The sequence below is a fragment of the Protopterus annectens genome, chromosome 9.part0 (genome assembly GCF_019279795.1).
Source record: "Protopterus annectens isolate FY-2018-M chromosome 9.part0, PAN1.0, whole genome shotgun sequence".
NCBI classification, from domain to species: Eukaryota; Metazoa; Chordata; order Ceratodontiformes; family Protopteridae; genus Protopterus; species Protopterus annectens.
Window position 1 is genome coordinate 946,393,301 of NC_056743.1, and position 24,516 is coordinate 946,417,816.

General features: G+C 38.9%; 1 protein-coding gene across 1 annotated transcript in view; it reads left to right on the plus strand.

Moving 5' to 3' along the window:
• The window catches only part of KCNQ4 (potassium voltage-gated channel subfamily Q member 4), a 1,236,349-nt gene that overhangs the window by 917,378 nt on the left and 294,455 nt on the right, over nt 1-24,516 (plus strand). Inside the window, exons 9-10 of the mRNA XM_044082186.1 lie at nt 6,386-6,603; nt 17,486-17,585. Coding sequence (XP_043938121.1) covers nt 6,386-6,603; nt 17,486-17,585 — 318 coding nt within the window. The remainder of the gene's footprint in view (nt 1-6,385; nt 6,604-17,485; nt 17,586-24,516) is intronic.

The following is a 24,516-nucleotide window of genomic DNA, read 5'->3' on the forward strand; positions in this document are numbered from 1 at the left end:
AATCCAGCTTGATAAAAAGGAAATAATATCCTCACCTTCTGTGTTTTTAGGTAATCTGAAAATCCTGATGTTATTTCTCCTCTCCCTGTTTTCCAAGTCATCTACTTTATTAACCAACCAAGCATTTTGTTTAAGAAGCAGTTCTTCCTGTGTTTCCTCTTCCTTAAGTCTGCTTTCTAAGTCATTTAGAGAAACCTCTGTTCCTGTTATCCTTGTCTGGTAGTGTTGTAGCATTTCCTTGAGGGTGTCAGCCTGTTTTTGACTGCATGTTTTAAGATTTTCTAGGTTCTCTTTAAAATCATCCATCTTCAAAGACAACTCCTGCAGGGTAGATGCCATCTGTTGTAGTTCCTTCTTTAAGGCAGCATCCTGGTGAGAATTCCTTGAGTTGCACATTTTAACAAGTGAATTTATCTCCAAGCTTTTTTACAGGAAATTATTTGTAAAACTTCACCAAAGTTTATAATTATGTAAATTAGCCCTTTATCTTTAAGATTTTATACTTTGAAGAAAAAAAGAATATTTTTTTTCCTGTCTTATTTAACTAGTTATATGGAACTCTAAAATACTGCTGCTTTCAGTTAGCCATTCAGGCTCCGCCCCCCTCCATTTCATTTTAAAAACTAAAGTTAGTAAATGTAGTGATGAAGGTTACTTTGTCAATGTGGCTGTCAACTTGTATCTGTCTTTTTTATATAAAGAAGAATTTACCATTACTGGGTAAACCTAAGGGTCATTTGACAAGGGCAGTTGCTACTTTGACAGCCTTCTTTAAAAGTCTATTGATGACGTATGTGCTGTGGCCACTTGCTCTACAGTATACACTTTTGTGTCTCACTATAAACTGGATGTTCTATCCAGATTAATTTCTTTTAGTTCCAAAATATGCAGGAATGTCCATCCATGATACTGCCCAGTTTAGACAGCTTGAGATTCTGTCCCATGTGTTTGAAATTGATGCAAATAGACAACATTGACTACAAAATGTATGTACTTACCATACGTTTAGATCCATGTTGTCTTATTTCCTTCCACTTCAATCTCCCTCCTGCCTGCTTCCTTACAAATTGTGTCACCTATGGCTTCGAGATGATTGAGCAGACCAATTTAACCCTGTCTCTGCAGTCATGTAATCACACACCACTAAAAATTTAAATGCTCTACATCAAAAAACTGCATCTTTAGGATTATCCACAAATGACACAAGGTGGGGGTGCAAACTTGATCTGAGCTGCTAAGTTGGAATACAGGGAATTATAGGCAGGGGAGAAGTCAGAGCTCTGGAATTGAGGAAGCTTCAGAATCAGTGCTGAGGTGGGATCCAACAGCCCATATGTTTGAACTGGATGAAAATTAGACAATATGAATCTAAAGTTATGGTAACTGCATAACATTTGTTTCTAGAACAATTAATTGGACTGCCTGCATTGATCATTCATTCTTTCTCTTGTTATTGGTAAATCTTTTTTGCTCTTCTATACATTGTTTTTTTGTGTAGGTACCATCTTTTTTCTTACCCCATGTCCATCAACTTCTAATGATGCACTCTTGATATATTCTGTCCTCTCATTTCAGCTTAGTGCCACTTTTATTATATGCACCTTTTCTGTAATATCTACAGGGAATATATGTTAGAACTGCTGTATTTATTTTATTAAAATCTTAATCCATGATTTTGCCAATAGTTCGATCTTGCATAACTTCCTTTCTAGTATTTTCAGTTATTCAAGTTTGTTTGATCTGTTGAATTGAGCTGATAGCGTCAAATTCATATTCATTTAGGGAGTCAAACTTACATTAGAATATCATATCTGATTCATGAAGTTCACTCAAGGTTATATATTTTTTCTGCACATTTTCCAGTGCTTTCTTTCTGTTGAACAGAAGAGGGGCCAGGGTGGGAGGGGTCACAAGGTCTCTTGAATAGTTATTCAGACTTGGTGGACAGTCCTTGATACTGGAAGGGTCTTTTTGGAACCACTTCTTAAATGACGGTTTACCTGAATTCTGTTGAGATTTATTCTGTTTTTTTTTTTTTTTTTTAGTTTGACAAAAATGATGAGGAAAAAGAAAATCCCTTGGACAATTTGAAAAATTGTAGAGATTTCCTGGATTATCTTGCCCCTTTCATTGCACTTTTTGATTACCTCTGCAGCAGAGGGGCCAAACATTAAATCACTGTCTAAGGGAGAATTTTAAATCCTCTGGAAGGTTCTGAGAATGTGAGAATGCAGCCAAGCAAATCTCCTTAAAATGGTACCAGTGGCCATAGCCCTGGGAAAAGTATCAACAGAATCATACACACGCTGCAAACAATGAGCAGTGACCCAGCCAGAAGATATAGCAAATCTGTTGGCCACTAAATTCAGCTCAAATTTCACCTCCCTACCACCTCCAGTTACCCCCCCAAGAAATACCCTCCACCATTTATTTGAATCAGTTTGTTCCCCAGAAGATGAAACTATAGATAAAACCTTTATCATACTTTCACAGTATGCCAGAACAAACTTTAACATATGAGCCTGATAATTTAAAATTCTGAAAATTAAAATTGCATAGCTATTCATTTTCCCCATACATATCAATAATTTTCCCATCCATATTAGAAATAGTACTGTCGATGAAGAGGTGTTCACTGAAAATAACCTTCGGCAAACTAATATAGACCCTCTACAACAAGCTGCTTGCTACAACATGCTGTATACCACACACAAGCACTTAAGCCAGTACTGCTTTAGCCCTGGCACCGGGAAAAGCCGAAAGAGAGAGAGAGAGAGAGAGGCTGGAAAAGCAGTATTGGAATTCTTTTCTGTACCAGCATTTAGAAATGCTGGTAATGAAATAAATACTAGTACTGCATCAACAAATCAGCATCTGCTGATTTTGTTCCCTAATACCTTGCATATGAGAAAGCTGCCCCTTTTCCCTCACCCTAGCTATGCTTCAGTCTATGAAACTGAATCATCAAAATAAACAGTAAATAGTTATGCCAGATGAATAAGATAAAGTTGATAAAAGATGTGTTTTGTACATCTTAAAAAACCTTCCTATATAAGACTGACTTATGCAAGCATATGAATGGAATGGTCTTTGCTGCTTTGATATCATTTTATTTATTTATTTACTGACCAGGAAAGCCCACTGGGCCAGTGACCCATTTTCAGTGTAGGTCTGGGGAGAAAAGCTCCATACAATCACAGAATTTTTTACTTGGCAACTTTGAAAGTCAAGAAAGTTTTTACACAATACAAATTGAAGTAGATATACAAGACAAATACATATTATAGAGGTATACAATACAAAAAAATAAATCCAGTGTGTTAGATTTTTAGTAATTCTGTTTATATATTCTCATAAGTAAGAATACTGTTTAATCAATTCTGTTTATTCAGCCACAGAAATAAAGAAAGCAAGAGAGATTGAATACGAAGACAAATGGTATAAATTGCAACTATATTAAGTCAGAAAAAGTATTTATAGTGTATAGTGGCCAAAACATTTAAGGTGGCTTAATTATATGACTATAAGAACAGACAAGGTTATTCAGATAGTGTTCTTTTCAGTGCAAATTTAAATGTTTTTAAAGAGACTAGTTGAGTAATTGAGAGAGAGCGCATTCCAAAGTTTGGCAATGGCATAGAAATAGAGACATTGTCCAGCTCTTTTGTTGGGTTTAGTTATAGTTAAGAGTTGTTTGTTAGAGGACCTAAGATGCCGAGTAGGGGTGTGTGTTTGTATTTTATAGATTGAAGGGATGAGCAGAAGTTTGGATTATTTAGTAGTTTGTGGATGAGAGTAAGTTGGGAGTAATGTAGGTAATGAGGGAACTCAAACCAGTTTATAGATTTAATGGCCAGGCAATGATGTGTGCGAGTTGGCATGTTTGAGACAAACGTGGTTATTTTATAGTAGCACAACTGCAGTTTGTTCAGGAGAGATGTGTGTAGGTTAGTGAAAATGGGGCAACCATAGAGGAGAGAGGGTTTAAGTAGACTATTAGCTAGTTTCAACTTGGTAGACTTGTCTGAATAGAGTTTATGCCTGTAGAGTTTGCCAAGCTTAAAATGGGTCTTTTTGATTGAGTTGAGTATATGATTCTTAAAGGATAGCTTGTCATCAAGTAAAAGCTATGTATTCTGAAACAGCCATTTACACATCTTACAGCTTTCTGCTTCACTGATACTATCACTGTCATCCAAGCAACACTGAAAAGATATGCTTGCCAAAACACAGCAGCAGCATCTAGTATCTCCAACATTTCCAAATAGATCTCCTTGACTTCTCCAGCTATACTGTGTCAGAGTTAAGTGTTGCAATGAATCCTCATTTGAAAGGCACCAATCTTACTAGTTGCGTGTGGAACTGCATCATCACTAGAGGACATATTCACTTTGTTTTGGAGTTCCTCAGTGTGTTTGTCCTGGCTGTTGACAAGGTTTGTAATTTAGACTGATATTTTTCCATCCCTGTTGATAAAAATCTGTGCAATAGGTGTATGCTTTTTCTGCAATTGAGGACTAGAGGAACACATCTTAAATGTCACAATTAAATGGGAAAAATGCCTGCTGTGACTGACATGCTAAGCAGAACACGCATGTTTCATATGGGTTACTTCAGCACTACATTATTATACTTAATGTCATCTGGATTTAGGTTGCCCCAACCTGATGGATATTGACATATTTCCAGATGTGGAATCATTTTTCTTTTAATTAATTAATACATTAATTATTTTATCTTCTATCTGCATCCCTGCAGACAGTCCCTAATAGCTTTTCATCCTGCATCCAGCCATCCCACTTGGTATTCATTTGAATGGCACAGAAACCAGACTGACAAGCTCAATCAGTCCATCATCAGAACCAATGAGCTCATTAGCCCTCATGGGCAAAGGTTGGTTCCATGCTCCAAATGGGCTGAAAAATGTACAGCCCTTTTTTTCCCCTTCATGATGCCAGCTCACCAGGCTTGCTTCCCCCTACTAGAGAGACATGAGTCATGATTCTGATGAAGTTTTGAACGAAAGCGGATAATAAATAAGTATACGCTATTGTTGTGTTGCTTTGTCGCCTCTCACTTGCCTCTCATTTGCCTCACCTGGACTTTTTGTTATCATGTAGTAGGGACCTAGCTTGTCTAACTGTAGCACTGACCCTACCTTTCTCACCAAGTGGCCCTGTAGCTTCACAATAGAACCCCAGTATGTATGTATGTATGCAGATGTTTTCTGCATGCCAGACTCAAGCATATTGTGTGGGCATAGTAGGGGCTCAATGTAATGGGAGATGCATCAATAATCCTGTAGGGGTTGCAAAACAATTAAGCTGAAACTACCTCCACCCACCTCGCCATCAGATGGTCAAGCCAGCATTACATGCAGGGCTTCTTCACTATATGCCATGGGGATATGCCCAGATATGGAAATTTGATGAATTAGTCATCAGTCTCTCAACCAGTTATGTGTGCAGTGCCCTGCCCCTTCCATCTATTTTAAGTCACTAAATTGTTTGCCAGAACATATTTGAGGCCATCCTAAAGTGGTTCTCCATGGTCTTGCCAACCCCCTCCACACACACAAACACACAAGCCATCACCTTCATGACTTCCACAGCTGCTCTTCTCTTGGCCTTTTGTTTCTTTTCCATTACATTAGGAAGTCCCCTTTGCTGGCATTACATGGAAGGCTTGATTGTTTCACTTGACATATTCCCTCACTACTGGTATTAATATCCTGCAAATAATTATCTTGTCTAATTAATGAATGTGACTGAACACCTACTGTTTAGATATGTAGACTAATAAAAAGCAGTAACTCCTAATAAAGACCTATGGAATTCAACATTTCCATAGAAACAGGTCATTTTATTAAATGCAAAAATGTCCAGCAAATCCAAAAATTATATAGCCCTTTATTTCTTTCAATTATACATACAGCTGGTATGTTTGAGACAGACGAAACACTTTTTAAATGGATGTAAAATATTGAAATGAAATTATACAGTGTTATTCCTAATAGGCTGACGAAGCTGAACTGAAAACTAGCAAAAAAAAATTGCATATGCTAGACTAGGCAGACTATATGACATGTAGTCCTGTTCTGTTAATGTATTTTGCTTAGGCACAGCATATTTAAAAGCTAAGAAATGGATGCATTTATTTTCTAGCAGTACTGCCCACAGCTGACAATGCAGTGTTAATGTCCAGCTCTGCAGTTTCTCTTGTAAACAAGCCGCTTTCTGTCATTTTGTGGAACAATTTCTAATAATAAACATTTAGCTGCACGTTAAAAAGTAAATCGAAATTATGACAATCTGCATGAAGAAATGTGCACTGTAAATGCTTGCAATTTCAAAACTTTTTATTTTCTTCCTTTTTTTTCCTGCAGTGGGAAAGTAGGACTGAAAGACCGCATACGGATAAATCAGAACAGAGGGCAAGGAGTCAAAAATAAGCAACAGCTGGCACCTCCCGACCATCACTCACTCAGTGCTGAGAATGCAAATGAGTGTCTCAGCCCTAATAAAGTGCAAAAGAGTTGGAGCTTTAATGACAGGACTCGATTCCGAGCATCGCTGAGACTCAAGACTAGACCACCAGTGGATGGTAAGTTATTGTAAAATGTTTGACTACTCTTCAGTGCTACCTACACTTCCTTGAATACAAAACGTTTCTGTCCCTGATAGGTAGTGCTCCATGAATGCAATGATTCATGAATTGAGGAGAAGCCGGATTTATGGTGTTTACTATTTAAACTTTCACATTCCATCAATGAATGGCCTAAATAACTAGTGCAGTGCAGGGGATGTAAACTTATATTTTTATGTAAAAAATGCATAAAGAAAAGGAAAAACTCATTCCTTGTAATAGTCATAGGATTGTTCTCAAAGAAAAGAGCAGCAACGTGTATTTAACTTTGCCACTCTTATATTGCTTAAATTATTCTAATTACTTTAACTGTACATATGTAATTATTCTTTTCTTACTATCCAGAAGTGATCCAAAAATACAGCAACAAAGTTTATGTAAATTATGTGAATCATTGCACTTTTTCTGTAAATGCATGTCCTGTTCTGTGTGCTCTCAGCTACTGATCGTCAGTGTTAACAACGTTATCTTTGAAACTCTTTGGGATATACACTCTCAGCTACTGATCATCCATGTTAACAGAGTTATCTTTGAAAGTCCCTGGGATAATATCACACAGATGCACTAGGTCACAAGTGCAGAACAATCATTGTCCATAAAGCAGAATCTGTGCATTTTTGTATTTCCCCATACTGAGCTCAGCCAAGCTTTTCGGTTGAATGATCTACCTGTCTGTCTGATGTCTCCTTCACCCCCTTATTGTGTTATTCCACAACCTGCCAGTCATTTCTTTCTTTCCCTGTGATCTAACCTCTTCTTGTCTACCTCTTACTTCCCTGTCTTCCTTCTGCAACTTTATTTTCTCAACTAAAAAAATAAAAGATCATCTGTCCCACAAAAAATAATCCCTATATCTCTCAATTTCAGTTATAATCAAGTACTGTACACAGGATTATCTACATCTGGAGCATAAAAAGTGTGTTTATCTGACAAAATATTGATGATATCAGTCAGTAAATAATTAAGAATATTGTTGTAATTCAGCAGGATATTGAGCTAAGGATTTGAGAGGTATGCTCCCATCTTACTCCCATCTTGGCTCATTCCTCATTTGCACACCTTGCGTTGTACCCTCATGTTGCTTTCCTTTTTCATGTCTGTCCTATACTCCCATTTTCAACCTATAGTATGGTCAAATAATAGATGAAAATAGCACACACATGCTCACAAAGGGTTTATTATTTGGTTTGGTTGGCAGAAAGTAATGTCAGTAATCGCACATAACCACAGGAAAATGATATGACCCATCCTGTGGCAAAAATGAAGAAAAATCCTTGAAATGCAGAAATGACATTGCCATCAATTATGCAAATAAGCTAAGCATAGATGTGCACCATTCTCAGAATACTGTGTGGTATGTTGTTTAACAATATTTACTTTGCAGCATGCAACCGTATTAATTTCTCCTACAATGTATTTTTTTCTGCCACCTTTCCTATAAGTGCTTCTGTGACATGCTGCGATAATACTCTGGTTCATAGATTATGAATGACAAAGTCATGGATTCATATGCATTCAGATGTAGATGTTCTTCATATTGACCACTGCTGCAGTAACCAAAGCTGGGTTATATCCTGCACAGGATGTAACAGCTGACCATCTTCCAAAGTTTCTGGCACATTCAGCTGAGCTGACTAAAATACAGACTTAGGTGCCAAGCTCTTCAGGGATTTTCTGTCACTGAAAAGAGTGCTCCTCTGCAGACATTTAAGGATCAGTGGTCAGCGTTTACTATTCCATTACTTGGGAGATAACTTCCCTTGGGGAATAGCCTTCCACATATAAGTTTTAACGTTTATACTTACCTGTGTAGGAAAGTATATTTTATGCTAGGAATATGTGTTTTATTGACTATCATACATCATTTCTGTCCTTTTAATCTGGAAACCACTTTTATTTCTGACAGTTGAAAAGTTAATTTAAACATTTGTTGAGAAAAAGAAAACTAAACGTGTATCTTCTTTTGTTCCAGTTTTACTGGACAGAAATAGTTTCTTAAGTCTATCACAGGCCATTGACTCTTCTTAACAGGTAGTTTCTGGTGAAAGAAAAAGAGATTCCTCTTCCTGAAGAGATACAACAAGTTCTGGAGAGGAATATGATGAGACAAAAATATTTTTTTCTCCATAGAATTCTGATTCAGACTCAGAGGAGAGCATGTTATCTGAATCTCCTTGTTTAAGGATTGTCTTTCTCTGAGACTATTTTCAGAAGGTGTCAGTGAGTTCAGTGGGAGAAAACTGGGGTTTCTCATTCCCTTAGAAAATCACAGTGAATGACAAAAGCGGTGAACCAGCCACTTAGGACAATTCAGTGAGATATTCCTGCAATTTCAGCCGTTGATACTGGCAATAGTAAGTCACCAAGTTGTTAGTCGGAACAAACCAAAAACCATACACAGAGCTACAACACCTGTGCTGACATAAGAAAATGTATAAATTGTTGCAAATGGAATTCCCAGAGCCTCATCTCATCCCCCCAGTGCTGTCAGAATTGGAAGATGTCTTTGTCACAACCTGTGCTTTCTCCAGCTTGCTGCACCTAAGAAAGCAGGTAACTCTCTTGCTCTTTCCAATTTGTATATGCTCCTCTAGATTTAACCTAGTAGCTATTGCTTTAGTTAATCTAGCTGGTCCTAAACATGTTAATTCTATTCCTTCTCCTTCTAATGAGGGTGATAAATTAATTGATATTTTGGGGGAAAATGTAGGCTTCTGCAGTTTTAATTTTTTTTTTAATTCTGAATTGTCAGGCTAATATGTTAAGGTTTATTCTAATTGTGAAAGTATGAGGAAAGTTTTAGCTACAATTCTCTCCTCTGAGGAAAAATCTGCTTTATGTTTAGTGTCAGTTTCCCAGGTCACTACTTATTGTTTAAAGTGTGCATATGTCTCTGTAGATACTACACCTACAAGTGTTGCCACGGGCACTGTATTGAGGTTTAGCTGACAGCTTTCTCAGAAACTCACAGAAAATGTAAAAAAAAAAATGAGATTTTAAATTTTCCTTTGGAAAGAAATTTGTTTTTTTGGACACACTACTGCAGAGATTATCAAAAAATGTGACGAGGGATAAGCTCATACAGGAAATCTGTCAGATTTTCAGTCCTTCTCCAAATTTTCCAAGGGATTTTCTGTTCCCTCTTCCAGTTTTGGCAAGAAAAAAAAACAGTCTCAATAAAATGATGGTAAATAGGCATTAAAAACATAGCAAGAAAGTTCCAGAAAGAAATCAGTAACCCTCCAGCATAAAGGACATTCCAATAAAGCAGAATGACTACATAATGAACTTTGCCCCCCCCCCCCCACACACACACACAGACCACACCTCATCCCTTCCAGAAAATCTCTGTTTCTATCGATAGTCACAGATTGTTTCAGACAAATTTGCTCAGGTAAGAGCTGCCCTCTCCAAAGCAAAAAACACAGCATCAATGGGACCAGACGGTGTCCTGTGCTGCGCCCTACATGAACTCCAAGAAGAGCTAAACCCAAACATAAAACTACTGTTCAATCTCAGCCTTACTACAGGATATGTACCCAAAGAGTGGCGTACAGCAACAGTGGTCCCTCTCCACAAAGGTGGTGCCTCAACGGATCCTGGAAACTATTGCCCCATAAGCCTGACTAGCTTGGTCTGCAAAGCTATGGAAAGGATCATCATGGACCTCATAAATAAAGATATTGGGGACCTACAGACACTGGATCCTACCGAGTTCGGCTTTGTTAAGGGCAGATCCTGCCTCTTAAACCTGGTTGATTTCTTTGAAACAGTCACCAAGGCCATTGACGAGGGGAAGGTGGTCCACACAGCCTACCTGGACCTCGCAAAAGCCTTCGATACAATACCCCACTCGGGCATTATATATAAGCTCACCAGCTTAAATATAAACCCCTATGTCACTAGATGGGTTGCAAACTGGCTCAAGGACAGAAGCCACATGGTTAGAATTGCTGGAGCCATGTCAGACTCCAAACCAGTTACAAATGGCATCCCACAAGGCTCAGTCCTGGGACCTCTCTTGTTCGGTATATATTTCTCAGATGTACAGGCCAACACGGAAGGACAGTGGCTGACCAAGTTCGCAGATGACTGCAAACTGGGCGCCATAATCGACTCTCCAGCCAACACAAGCATCCTTCAAAATGGCCTCATAGAAACAGACAACTGGTGCCAGAGCCATGGCCACAAGCTAAACACCAAAAAGTGTATAGTCATCCCCTTTGGGAAAACAAAGTGCCCACAAATTACCACATAGGTGGTAATCCATTAAGTACAGAAGAAGTAATTAGGGACCTGGGGACCCAAGTTGATAGCAGTCTCTCATTTGACAACCACGTGGCCAAAGTGGTTAGAAAAACATTTTATATAGCCCACCTAATCATGAAGGGATTCACATCTAGATCAGGGGAGGTCATCGTGCCTCTTTACTCATCTCTCATCAGGCCCATAATTGAGTACAATGCCCCTTTTGGGATGTACCTTACCAGACACCTGCAGCAACTGGAAAGACCCCAAAAGTACCTCACCAAGAGAATCTAAGGGCTCAAACAGATGCCATATGCTGCCCGGTTAAAGAAACTCCAGCTCTACTCAGTGGCATACCGCCTGTTCAGGGGCGATCTGTGCCTGACGTATAAAGCCATGTCCAACCCGGAATTAATGGACATGCTGCACCTCAGAAAATCCAAATCCCATCAAGCTACGCAATCGAGAGACTTGAACCTCAGCACTGAAATAAATAGGGCATGCTGGAGGGACAGATTCATAACCCAGAGGCTCCCTTCACTCTGGAATAAAATCCCAGTCCAGGTTAGGCAGAGTCCCTCATTGACTCTCTTCAAGAGGAATCTTGATGAGTGGATGGGAGATCATGGGTTTACCCCGGGTATCACTTCTGTGTCACTGTTAGACAGAGGCACAGTATACTAACCTCGAAAAAGGGCATAGCAAAATTAATTTAAAATGGGTGGCGAAAGCCAAACACACTCTGGCTAGGCTTATAAATGCCCTAGGGCAGATAGCCTAGTATGAACCTATGAACAAATATGTTCTGAGACTGATTTAGCAGGGTTACAAATGGCAGTGGGAAGAAATTCCTCCCTTTCAGGGAATTATTTCACATGCAATAGACTAAACTCCTATGTTCCTTCCTATCCCACATCATGTTATCTCAAGGAATGATAGAGAAACGGTTCCTTCTTCTCAGTAGGGAAAAGTTTTTTTTTTTTAATTCAAGAATGTTTTTGCTGCCAAAGAATGAAAATACATGGAGACTAGTTCTGGGCCTTTCTTTTCTAAACAAATATGTGATAGTGCCCAAATTCAAAATGCTTTCACTTTACAACCTGTTACACCTTCTTCTGCATTTCAGGGTTTTCTGTTTTGTAACTTTAGACTTAAAAGATGCATATCATCACATTCCTATTCAACCAGACTTCAGATGTTTCTTAAGGTTTTATGTGTCTCGATGGATCATGTTATCGGTTCCCTGCCTTGTCATATGGGCCATCCACTGCTCCAAGAATTTTCGCAAAGTGTCTAACTCCTGTTATAGCCCATTGCAGGCTACAGGGTTGCTGCATCTTTCCATATTTAAATTACTTCCTTATCTTTGCAGAGTTTGCTTTTCTAAGTGCCAGGAATCTCTCACTTGGGTAAGAAATCTCCTACACAGGGAGGATTATAAGAGAACATTTAAATCTTTTTTGACTCCATCACATAGGATTGTGATCCTGGGATGTCGACACTACAGTATAAAGAGCTTTTATTCCACAGACAAAATAGATCGATAATTAGATCTATTCCAAGGGTGTTCCACACAGACTTCAGTCACTGTAAGGGAATACCTCAGGGTTATAGGTGTCATGACATCTTTGATTTTCATGATACCTTTGGCAACTGTACTTTCTCTCTACTACTTATCACATTTTCCATTTTCCTGAAATGAAATATTCCTATCTTCAGGTTGTAAATTATGTCAGAGTGTTTGACCCATTATACCCAAATGTATGGACTAATGTATCTAAGAAATTGGGAGAGATGCTTCTAATCCAGCTCCATCCTGCTTTTTCCTTATTTGCTCACCTTGTATTTTATTCTCCTCTTGTTTCTGCTTTCGTCTCTGTCCTATATGCCTATTTTCAAACTGTAATATGGTAGAAAAAGATAAGACGCAGCGCAAGCATGCCACAAAGAGCCTGTGAAGAATATTCCTATGGTCAGATGTTGTATTATAGTTGTCAGAGAGCAACATCGATAACCGTATGTAATCAAAGAGAAATGGCACTCCTTGTCATATGGCAAAAAGTGAAGAAAAATCCTTGTCATGCATTTATTGGTCACACGACTGAGCTGAGCATTACTGTGCATACCAGTTTATAATAAAGCACAGTCAGTGTCTTTGCACTGACGCCTTCCATAACGCAGGGTACTCAAGCAGTTATTTTGCAGTGTTAATACACTGATTGGGGAGGGGGTTGAATCCCCTAGGGTTTGTAAGTTGTTTTACAATATGTGGTTTGTAGTTTGCATATCTGCTACATTTTCCTGATGTGTGTTTTATGAATGCTTTTTATTTAAATTGCCTCAGTATCTTCCCTTGATTATACAGTGCTATAGAGAATTTCTGAACGAGAGTAATAAGTTCAATTCCCTTGAGATCTATTTTTCTTTTCTACCCATCAATCAGCACATGTGCTACATTTCCCCTGATATGTGTGTTTTATGACTGCATTTAGTGTGGCTTCCTCATTGGTTCATGCTTGGAAATGCATTGGTATGTAGAATTTTAGTAGGAAAGCCATGGGTTTGTTTCCCCTGCGATAATTCTTTCTTGCTTTCTGTCTCCACAAATGTTGCATTTCAATAGCGTGCGTTACGGCTGTTTTTACTCTGACAGCTGCAGAGTAGCTTCCTTTTTTAGAAAAATGAGAATATGCAGGTCTGCAGATTTATTTTATGGGTCACCTCCCCCTGGTCCCCCGATGATATATTTCCCATTCCTAATGAAAGCAACATTATAGTTTAGGTCCACTTCGCACCCTTTGATGTTATCAGAACTGCTGAAGGTTGGTACATCATGTTAAATTTATATTATCCCACCTTTCCTGTCTAGATTCCACACTATTCTACCTTTACATATTGTCATACCACTTTTTTTCCTGCTCTTCTGCCATGTGATGCTGCACAATGCCCTTTGTACTTTTTTATGTCCATCTCTTGAGTCTCTTGCTATGGTATAACCTTTACTTCACCCTCAGTAATCCATGCTGTTTTTCTTTCCATTGCTTATTTGTCTATGCTCATACTTAACTGTGGCTGCGAGGTGGTCTAACACTATGTAGTCTCAGGGCTGTTTAGGTATGGTTTTGTTCTCTACAAGAGGACAAGATTTTGGTGGCTTTTTTTTTAATAACAGTTTGGAAGTACTGGACAAAGTTCGTTACCATCATTTGTGACTCCTAAGAGTTTGCTGTTGGGGACCTGTTCAATCATGGTGTTATTTAATGAAGTCATTGTAACAAGAATTTTTCTTTAGGAGAATGTTTCTGGAGTGAACAGTAGTATTTGTTTTTTTTTTTAGGTTAAATAGGTGATATGAGTTTTCTAACCAGGATTATGTGACCCTAAAGGATTCTTGAGTAATTTCTTGAACTATTTGTAGATTAGAGGGTACACAGATGAGTTTGGAGTCATTTGCATATTGTACAAGACTGGCATGCTTGGAAGCAGTATGTTGACCTTTTATAAATGTGTTAAACGAGGGGTCCAAGTATGGAACCTTGTGGCACTCCTGCATTAATGGGGAAACATGAGTATTTTTGCTGCCATGTGACTGTTTGGAATCTATCTGTTAGGTAGCTGTTAAACTAGGAGGGGGGAGGAGGGACCTAAGGAGGAGAGTTTTAGTAATAGTTTATGGAGAGAGACGGTGATGAATGCTTTGGATAGGTGTAGGAATAAGGGCGGTACTAGGTTTCCAGTATTTATGCGTTTATTAATGGTGTTAGCAAAGTGAAGTAGGGCAGTAGTGGTGCTATGGCTGGGATGAAAACTATGTCTATGTTATCTTGGGGAGAGAGGATTGTCCATGGTAAGGTGTTGAAGCAATTGGGAATAGATACACTTTTCTAACATTTTAGGTGATGGTGATAGGGTGGCAACTGTCTGAAGTTGGAGTAGTCAGTTGAGAGTCCTCCTTTTCTGAAGAGGAAGTATGTATGCCTTCTTCCAAATGGCTGTGACATGGGATTCTTGAATGGATATGTTTATTAGTATCAGTTTTGGATATGACATCTTCAACTGCAATGTTTTAGGAATTTAGGAGGAAGACTGTCTGTAGCACAGCTTGTCGTTTTTAGGTTTAGGAGATATTTTCTTATGGTGGTAGGAACAGGTTTCAGTGAGAAGTGAGGGTTTTGCTGGTGGGGAGACGGTTGTTTAATGGTGGGACTGTCTCTGATAAGTAAAGTAAGTATTTGTTAAAGTTATTAGCAACTTTTATTGAAGTGTATTCTGGGGAGTGAGTGGGTTGTTGACTTTGGCCAGGAGGATTTAGTAGATTTTGGACCAATGATCAGAATTTCTTTAGGATTATTTTCATGTGCTGCAAGTTAAAATACTGGAGTTTTTGTTAGGCCTTATTCTTTGCTTTTTATTTCTAATCTGACTGTAGTGTAGGAGGTTTTTTTTTGGGGGGGGGATTGTTGGCATGCGATGCTTTCCAGGCCTTGCCTTTAAACACCATTAGTTGCCTACTGTTTATAGATAACCATGTTGCTGGGTTAAGTTTAATTTTTTCTCCTGATAGGAGCATGTTCTTCGGTATATTGGTAAAAAGTTTGTAAAATTTGAGGGTGGCTTTGTATAAAGGAAGAATTTTTTAATGTATTCCAATTGTATTTCTTGAAAGTGAAGAAAGTGTCTACATTAAATATGAACAGTTTATGGACATTCTTGTATGCATAATCATTTACTGGATTCAAATTAAGCCTGTTTGAAAAACTGGGCAAGTAGTCACTAAGGCTGTCAGATAGTGTGCCATACTTACAGATATTATTGGATTTAGTTGAGAAAAGCCAGTCTACACTAGAGGCCTTAGAGAAGGGATTGTTGTATCTTGGTGTATTTATGAGCTGATAGAAACCATACAAATTAATACTGATAGTGGGAGTATTAGGTATAATATGAGCCTGTCTATGCTAAAGTCCTCAAGGATGATAGTTTCTTGAGGTATATTAGTAGATGCCCAGGATAATATATTCTCTGCTGTGTTGATGTTATTACCAGTGGGAATATATAAGGCTATGATACATACAGTTTTAATAAGAGTTTAGCTTGAATAAGGCAATAAGCACATCTGCATTATGGATTGAGGGATGCTTTTTTCTGATAAAGGGATGTGTTTGGGTGTTTTGGATATGCAATAGCTACCCCACCTGCTTTTTTGGATATACTGTCTGCTCAAAAGATATTCTATCCTGGAAGGAGGATTTCAGTGCCTATGGTTTCAGGTTTAGCTGTGTTTCTGTAATACCGAGAATGACACGGTTGTGATGAGATATGAAAGCATGCATTTCAGTTACTTTGTTAATGTTTATAAATTTTAGACTTAACATAAAGAGATCCTATGTTCATTTTCCTTTAGACATGATTCATATGATAATAAAAATTAAAATGGTAAAACATATTTAATCCAAAATAATTTATTACCTACATATGTGATCATGCAGAAGATTCAAAAGTTGCATTGTCTTACCTCTGAAATAATATACTTAAATGTTGTTGATGTATTGACCATTGTAATCAGGCTGGAGAAGATATACAGTTTATTTCTGTTGTTACAGTGGGAGATTTGTGGCCAAGGATGACCAAATGACATACTTATTTTCCAAATTAAGGTGTTGATGTAAGCTCAGGTTAAACTTGTGGTCTCTCACTTGTTTAGTTGTTCAGATGGGTCTACTTCTAAACACTGAATTACTATAATGTTGAACAACAAAAAAACTGAGAGCATAACGTTGAAAACACATAACACTGGAAACTTAGAACAATGAAACCACATAACACTGCACATTTAAATCATTGTATCACATAACATTGAATGTTACAATTCCAACATTAGTAATGCCCCCTCCACCTCAAACATAACTAAACCGACAAACACTTGTTTCAACATTTCCCCCTGCACCCCCTGGAAATTAAACATACCAATTCCAAAATCATAATACAGTGGAGACAAGGTAAATTTCCCATTCCCCACTGTATTGCAATCTGCATACAGAATATCCAAATAATATCTAAAAATGTACCTCTATTTTCCTGACAACATGTACACACTACCAAAATAAAAACTTGCTCCTCTACTCACTTTTCTGATCACTTTCCACAATACTAACATGACTTCTTTCAAACTAATAAATTGTCTCTCAAACCCAACAATGCTTAACCATTATCTGATAAACTTTTACTATACAACCTGACAATTTCTCTTAAACCGCAAAATGTACTATCCGCCATGTTTGTTTACTACATACTACAACTTCTTAAAGTGATACCACAAAATTAACACTTTATACCATAACCACGTAACACTTTCAATGATATAAGACTCAATTATTTAAATTTTCATTGTTATGTAATTTCGATGTTCTAACTTTTCAGTGTTCTGAACTTTTGATGTTATGGTCTCATTGTTTTATGGTTCAGTATTATAGTAATTCAGTGTTTTGAAGTAGATACGTTCAGACACCAACCTGCAATGGCTGCAAAGCAAAGACTGTATTCCTTAGATGTTTTATGTGTCACAGCCCTTCTTTCTTTTTTCCCCTCTCATTAGAAGGCCCTGGGGATGAGAGCAATGATGAAAAGACGTGCCATTGTGACCTTACAGTAGAAGACATCATGCCTGCCATCAAAACTCTAATTCGATCTGTAAGGTAAGTAGACACAAGTGCAGTTATTTAAATTTTTATCTTTAAATTGGCATATTTTGCATCTTTTTCAGACTTCACAAAGCTGTGTTCTTGTTTCTTTTATTAAATATGAAAATAACAGTGATATAATAATAATAATAATAATAATAATAATAATAATAATAATAATAATACAGAAAATGTATAAAAAATATATTTTAAGAAGGAAGGAACCGACTTCTCTTCTGATGTTCTGTTATCCTTTACCATATTTGGTGAATGCATTGAACCTGTTTGTCTTTGTTATGCACTGTACTTACTTACAGGTGATTAAAAAATGACAAGAGTTGTTCTTCCAATCTTTAAATAAAGATTGATTTCTCAGTGAAAACCTGTTTGGATGTATGCTGATTGTGCAGGGGTAATACATATCAGAATGTGTTTGTTTTTTTCCTTTTCTGAGTAAAAATAAAACATTTTGTGGAAGTTGTATTTCAGGAAGGTTCTACAGGGAAAGCTATTTTGAAAAATGTTATTAAAATAATGATGTTAAGACAACAAACTTGTAGAACTGGTACATGAACTGAATTGTCACAGAGTAATACTAAGAGCACCACATCTGGGAAGTGATGATTAAGAAACAGAGACCTGTGTAAATATGTTATGTTATCACCAATATCATGAACATTGGCAGAATCAGTGAATTATCTTAGAGCTGACAGGCCTCTTCTAGAGTACAGCTGACATGTCTGAAAAAGACAAGCCGCCATATCCTTAGTCCTGTCACCTTTTTTTTTTTTTTTTTTTTTTTTTTTTTGTATTTCACACCATGACGCCAGGGACATGCTTACAAAGAGACTCATATTTTACTGCTGTGACATAATCTGGGAGGTGCAATGTGTGTGATCGCTTATGTTGACTATTCTGAAAAGTGGTAGCTGTTTGGGATATCATTAAAGGGACTAAGTACTAAAGTTTGCCTTGTTTCTACAGTTTCATGTTTTGTGCTACTGGAAAGCAGGAAGCACAGATAAGCAGTTTCATTGTAAAACTATTATTGTAACTGACTGCGGTTACATGGTGTGCAGTCATTTACCTGAAAAGAGATTGTTTTCTTGTTACATTTCTTTCTTTCCCTACAATCATGAAGGAGTTATTAAAATCCCTTGTGGAATCTAAGATAGAGACACATCAGAATTATGTAGCTGCAACAATAAGTAAGACCGGTGTATGGTTTTGCTAACCCCAGAATTCACCTGGCATTAAGAAATTAGGTAAAGCAAATGAGAATGACTCTTATTTGGTAACCTTTGAAAGGCTACACAAAACTGGAGCAGGTCAGAATGTACCAAAATTATGTCTTCCCAGCTCAGAGGGGAAGCAGTGCAAGCTTATTTGGAGATGGAGATGACCGATTGCACTGACTACGAAAAAGTTAAAAAGAAATTTAATTAAGGCTGGGGTAGCTTCTGAAGTGTAAACTGTAAAATATCTCAAATGGACTTTCAGTGCTAACAAACCAATAAGAGCTCAGATGTCTAAATAGCAAAACTTTATAAAGTGTTGGTTATTGCCTGACAGTAATAATGAAATGTAAATGTTAGAAGTGCTAGCAGTGGACAGATTTAAAAGAACATTGCCTAGTAATATGAGAAAATGGGAGTAGCAAAGTGATTACAAGAACTAGACATGTTAGTAGCTTCAGCAGAATGCTTATTACTTAACGAAGGCTCCAGTACAAATAACTGTGCTTCATTGGTGATAATATAACATATTTACACAGGTAGATCCGCGGTGGTGGTGCTGCGATAGCGTTGTCACCTCACAGTAAGATGCTGACCGGTTTGACTCTCAGCTAGAGCATCTTCTGCGTGGAGACATGCGTGAATGGGCGTACCTTCGTTGAAGGTTGTGCGTTAGGGCTGGCAACTCAGCATGTAAAAATCAACTGCCAATCATTAGCAGACCAGAGCTCTGCTATGGCAACCCCTAACCGGGAAAAAGCCGAAAGACACAACAACAACACAGGTCTCTGTTCCTTAATCATCACTTCCCAGATGTGGTGATGTTAGTATTGATCTGTGTCAATTCAGTTCATGTCCCAAAATATCTAAAATCTTGGGAGTCACTAATAAAAACAGCAAATACTTACAATGTCACAAAATGCAAACAAACAAAAAAAGTGTCTCCTGCAATGGGCTAACTACCACACCTCCCATCCATCTATCTGTCTGTCTGTATATCTATCTATCTGCATACACACATACGCCCACTCTGAAATTGCCCAGACTTGAAGAAGGAAAAGCTGAGGAGAATGCAACACTGACCTACTTACTGCTCCCCATGTTTATTCACCTTAACAGGATTCAAGTGATTATTCATGTTCTAGGCTCTGATTGTTAATTAACTGACTGATGACAGTCATTAAGGCTCCTGTTGATTAACCCATTGATTAAAAGAGAATTATCTGCTTCTAAATCTAAACCTGCAGTAGTAAATGTACAATCTTCTGTAAAGCTAAGTCTCAAGAAATGAATTAACTTGTTTCAGATATGAAGGGAGGGAGTCACATAGCCACATTCTGTTCCATTATCAACATGAACAGTACGTGTACTGGAAAATTGAAAATTGTTGTGCATGCTGTAAATGAAACTATTCATATGAGAATATGATAAAACTGAAGCTAAGTCTGTTACATTGTCTTTCTGTCATTGTATTACAATAAATTTAGTGACGTGTATTATATTTGCAAAAGGCAGAGCTGTCCAGGCTTTATTGGATTATGGAAACAGTATTGCTCTTGTTAAAGTTCTTTTTAGATATAAGGATAAAATTAGTAACAATTAACAGGCAGAAGTAATATGTACTCACTGAGATAAAAGGAATATCCAGTCACGTATGTCGATATTCCAATGATTATAGAAAAACTTTTGCATCCAGTAGCCTGAATTATCTGCTAAGGTTGTAATAGGAGAGGATTTTCCCCAGTTAAAACCACTGTGGAAGATGAGAGAAGCAGGATAATCTCTGGATGCTTTGTGACAGACTACTATAACTTATAGGTTCATAGGTTCATAAGCAGGTACTAGGCTATTAGCCCTAGGGCTTACATAAGCCTAGCCAAAAAGGTACCCTGGCTTTCACCACCCAAGAAAATTATTTTCCTGTGCCCCTGTCGAGCAGAGCCACAGATGTGATCCCTGGGGTGAATTTCCTATTTCCCATCCAATCATCAAGATTTTTATTGAAGAGTGCTAATGAGGAGCTCTGTTTGACATAGATAGGTCGTCTGTTCCAGAGTATGGAAAGTCTCTGGGACAGGAATCTATCCCTCCAGCATGTTCTGTTTATTGTGGTGACAAGGTTTAGGTCCCTAGAGCATGTAGCTCGGAGGGATTGGGATTTCTTTTAGTGGAGCATGTCCAACAGCTCTGGGTTTGACATAGCTTTGTATGTTAGGCAGAGATCGCCTCTGAGTAGGCGATATGCGACAGAGTAAAGCTGGAGTTGTTTGAGACGGTCTGCGTAGGGCATCTGTTTGAGGCCAGTAATCCTCTTTGTGAGGTATTTCTGTGGCCTTTCAAGTTGTTGTAGGTGTCTTGTGAGGTACATAGCAAAAGGGGCATTGTACTCTATAATGGGTCTAATGAGTGATGAGTAGAGGGGAACAATGACCTCTTTTTTTCTGGATAAGAAACCTTTTGTGATGAGGTGAGCCACATAAAAGGATTTCCTGACCACTGTGGAGATGTGGTTATCAAAGGAGAGATTACTGTCCACCTGTGTTCCAAGGTCTCTTATCACACTTTTGGCATTAAGTAGACTACCACTTATGTGGTAGTTCATGGATACAGAGTTTTTACCAAAGGGGATGACAATACACTTTTTAGCATTGAACTTCAGGCTATGGCTTTGACACCAGGCATCTGTCTCCTTTTGTAGTATGTCCACATCATTAGGAGTTTCGATTATGGCTCCTAGTTTGCAGTCATCTGCAGACTTTGTTAGCCAAAGACCTTCTGTGTTAGCTTGTACTTCAGAGAAGTAGATACCAAACAGGAGAGGACCCAGGACTGAACCCTGTAGTACTCTACTTGTCACTGGTCTGAAGTCAGATTTGGAGTCTGCTACTTTCACAGTGTGGGTTCTGTCAGTGAGTCTGTTGGCAACCCATCTTGTGACACAAGCATTTTTACCTACTTTAGTGAGCTTATCTATAATTCCAGAGTGGGGGATGGTGTCAAAAGCCTTGGCGAGATCTAGATAAGCTGTGTGAACCACCTTAACCTCATCTATGGCTTTGGTGACTGCTTCAAAGAAGTCAATCAGGTTTAGGAGACATGATCTGCCTTTTACAAACCTGAACTGGGTAGGGTCCAGGGTTTGGAGGTTACCAATGTCTTTGTTTATGAGTTCCATGATGATACGTTCCATGGCCCTGCAGACCAGGCTCGTCAGGCTAATGGGGCGGTAGTTCCCGGGGTACATCATGGCTCCCCCTTTGTGGAGTGGGATAACCGTCACAGTGCACTATTCAGTGGGCACAAAGCTTGAGATGAGGCTATAATTGAACATGGTACTTAGGTAGGGTGCCAGTACATTCTGTAGTTCATGTAGAATGCAGCCTGGGATATTGTCAGGTCCCATGGATGCTGTGTTCTTGGCTTTGGAGAGTGTTTTTTTTATTTGTGTAGCCATGATTACAGGAACTTTGCATTCTTCCAGTATAGAGATGGGCCCTCTAGGGGGTGAGGGGGGGGGTAAAGTTAGCACTGAACCTATCTGCCAGGATGTTGGCAGTATCAGTTGGTTCTGTATATTTAGTGCCATTGTGCTGTAACTCAGAGCAGATCTGAGTGTTGCCATTGAGATTCTTGACATAGCTATAGAATGCTTTGTGGTTGTCTTTGGAGTCAGTGGCAATTTTGTTTTCGTAAGTAGCTTTGGAGGATTTTATGAGGGATCTCAGCTTCTTACTGAGGTTGACCAGGGAGTTCCTCCAGTCATGGGATTTTACTCTTTTGCAACAGTTTCTTTCTTCTGTTATAGAGTTTGTTTATGGCAGAGGACCACCAGATTGGCTTCCTTTTTTTTGAGGATAGCATCTTGGTTCTATTAGGGATAACATGATCCATGCAATCATGTAAGTGCTTATAAAGTGCATTTGTGTAGGATTCAGCAGTTGTACCTCTATTGTCCATCTGCATGGGTGTCATGAAGTTTGCCACTTCTGTCTTAAGAAGTGTGAAGTTGGCTTTGGAGAAGTTTTTTATGGTGGTTACCCTAATTGGGGGTGGGGGCGGGATGTTGATATTTATGGTGATTAGCTTGTGGTTGGATCTGACCAATGAGGAATTGACCTCTGGTGTGGAACACTAATTGCCCATGTTGGTAATGACCAGGTCTAGGATATTGCTGCCCCTGGTGGGGGTGTGAATAAGTTGATCCAAGGCATTGGAATTTATGAATTCCAGAAAACGTTGAACAAAAGAGTTGGTACATGAGTAGTTCTCCCAGTTAATGGTGGGGTAGTTGAAATCACCCATTATTAGGGTGTTGGGTTGTACCCTAATATTTTCCAGTGTATCAAGCAATGAGGAGTGGGAATCCTGGGGCATGGTGGGGGGTCTATAGCAAGCTACAATTTGGATTGCGGTCTTGCCCAGAGTTAGTTGTACTTGGATAATCTCGGATGCATTATGCTATGCAACTAGCCTGGAGGTGTGGATATCCTTAATGAATATGGACACACCTCCACCTTTAGTGCTTCTTTCCGGGTTAGGTGGCCGAAAGGTGTGGTATGAATTATAGCCTGGTAATGCGGGGGTGCTCTCTGGAGCTTTGAACCAGGTCTCTGTCACTGCACAGATATCAATGTTCTCCATTTTAAGGAGTGCCTTGAGCGAGTGCATTTTGAGGTTTAGACTTCTAGCAATGAGTATCATTACCCTCAGATTTTGCTTGCTTGTTTGTACCTGTTACAGTGGTGAATTTGTCATTTGAATCTTGCCTAAAAAAAGCACTATATGGGTGGCAAGAGCCTTTGCCAGTCTCCGGAATCCCAAGGGCGACAGGTGCAGGCCATCTCTGGCAAAGCATCATGGTCTGTCGATCATGTCATCCCAGGCAGACAAATACTGGATCCCCTTAGAATGACACCAGAAGCTTAGCCAATTGTTGAAGTCAAACATTTTGTCCTTGTACTGTGGTATCATTCTGGGTGATGGCAGGATACTACTCAGGGCTAGGGTCATACCTGCCTGGGCTACAAGATCGGAGAGCTCCTCCATGTCTTTTTTCATGTAGTCCAGGGAGGTACATCTCAGGTCATTCACACTAACGTGAACAATGACAGTGTCATATTTGTACTTGTTGTGGAGTGACCTGAGTGTGTGCATTATGTGGCGGATCCTGGCACCTGACAGGCAGCTGACAGTAACTTTCTCCTTGTTTAGCCTGGTGAGTGGAACATCAGTGTGCCTGACTATAGAGTCACCTATGACTAGAGTGTTGGGTACATTGTTATGCCTTATGGGCTGTGGTTGAGTAAGTTTGTGGGCTATGTGTCATTTGGGTTGTGTTGGGGGGGTGGAGTTTGCTTGTGTTTCTGCTTTGGAGGTCCCTGATGCTTGGGCAGGTTTTTATTGAGAGCCTCCACAAATGTAGGTGTGTGTTTTGTGTTTCTATGTGTGTGTTTTGGTGGTGTAGGTTTTGAGGGACTATGTGATAGGTGTGGTGTGGTGCAAGTGTTTACCTTCTCCTCCTGGCTGTCTAGTCCAGTCTTGGGTGAAGAGAGCTTTGCTTCCAGTTTGGCTATATAAGTGCATCTCTCACAGGTTGTAGTATTGAATGGTAGGAAGAGAGGGTTGTCTGTGTACATGAGGCAGTTGCTGCATTGCCCCAAGATGCCCAGAATCATCAGGTAGACAGGAGAAATCACTGGGAGCTGACCCTT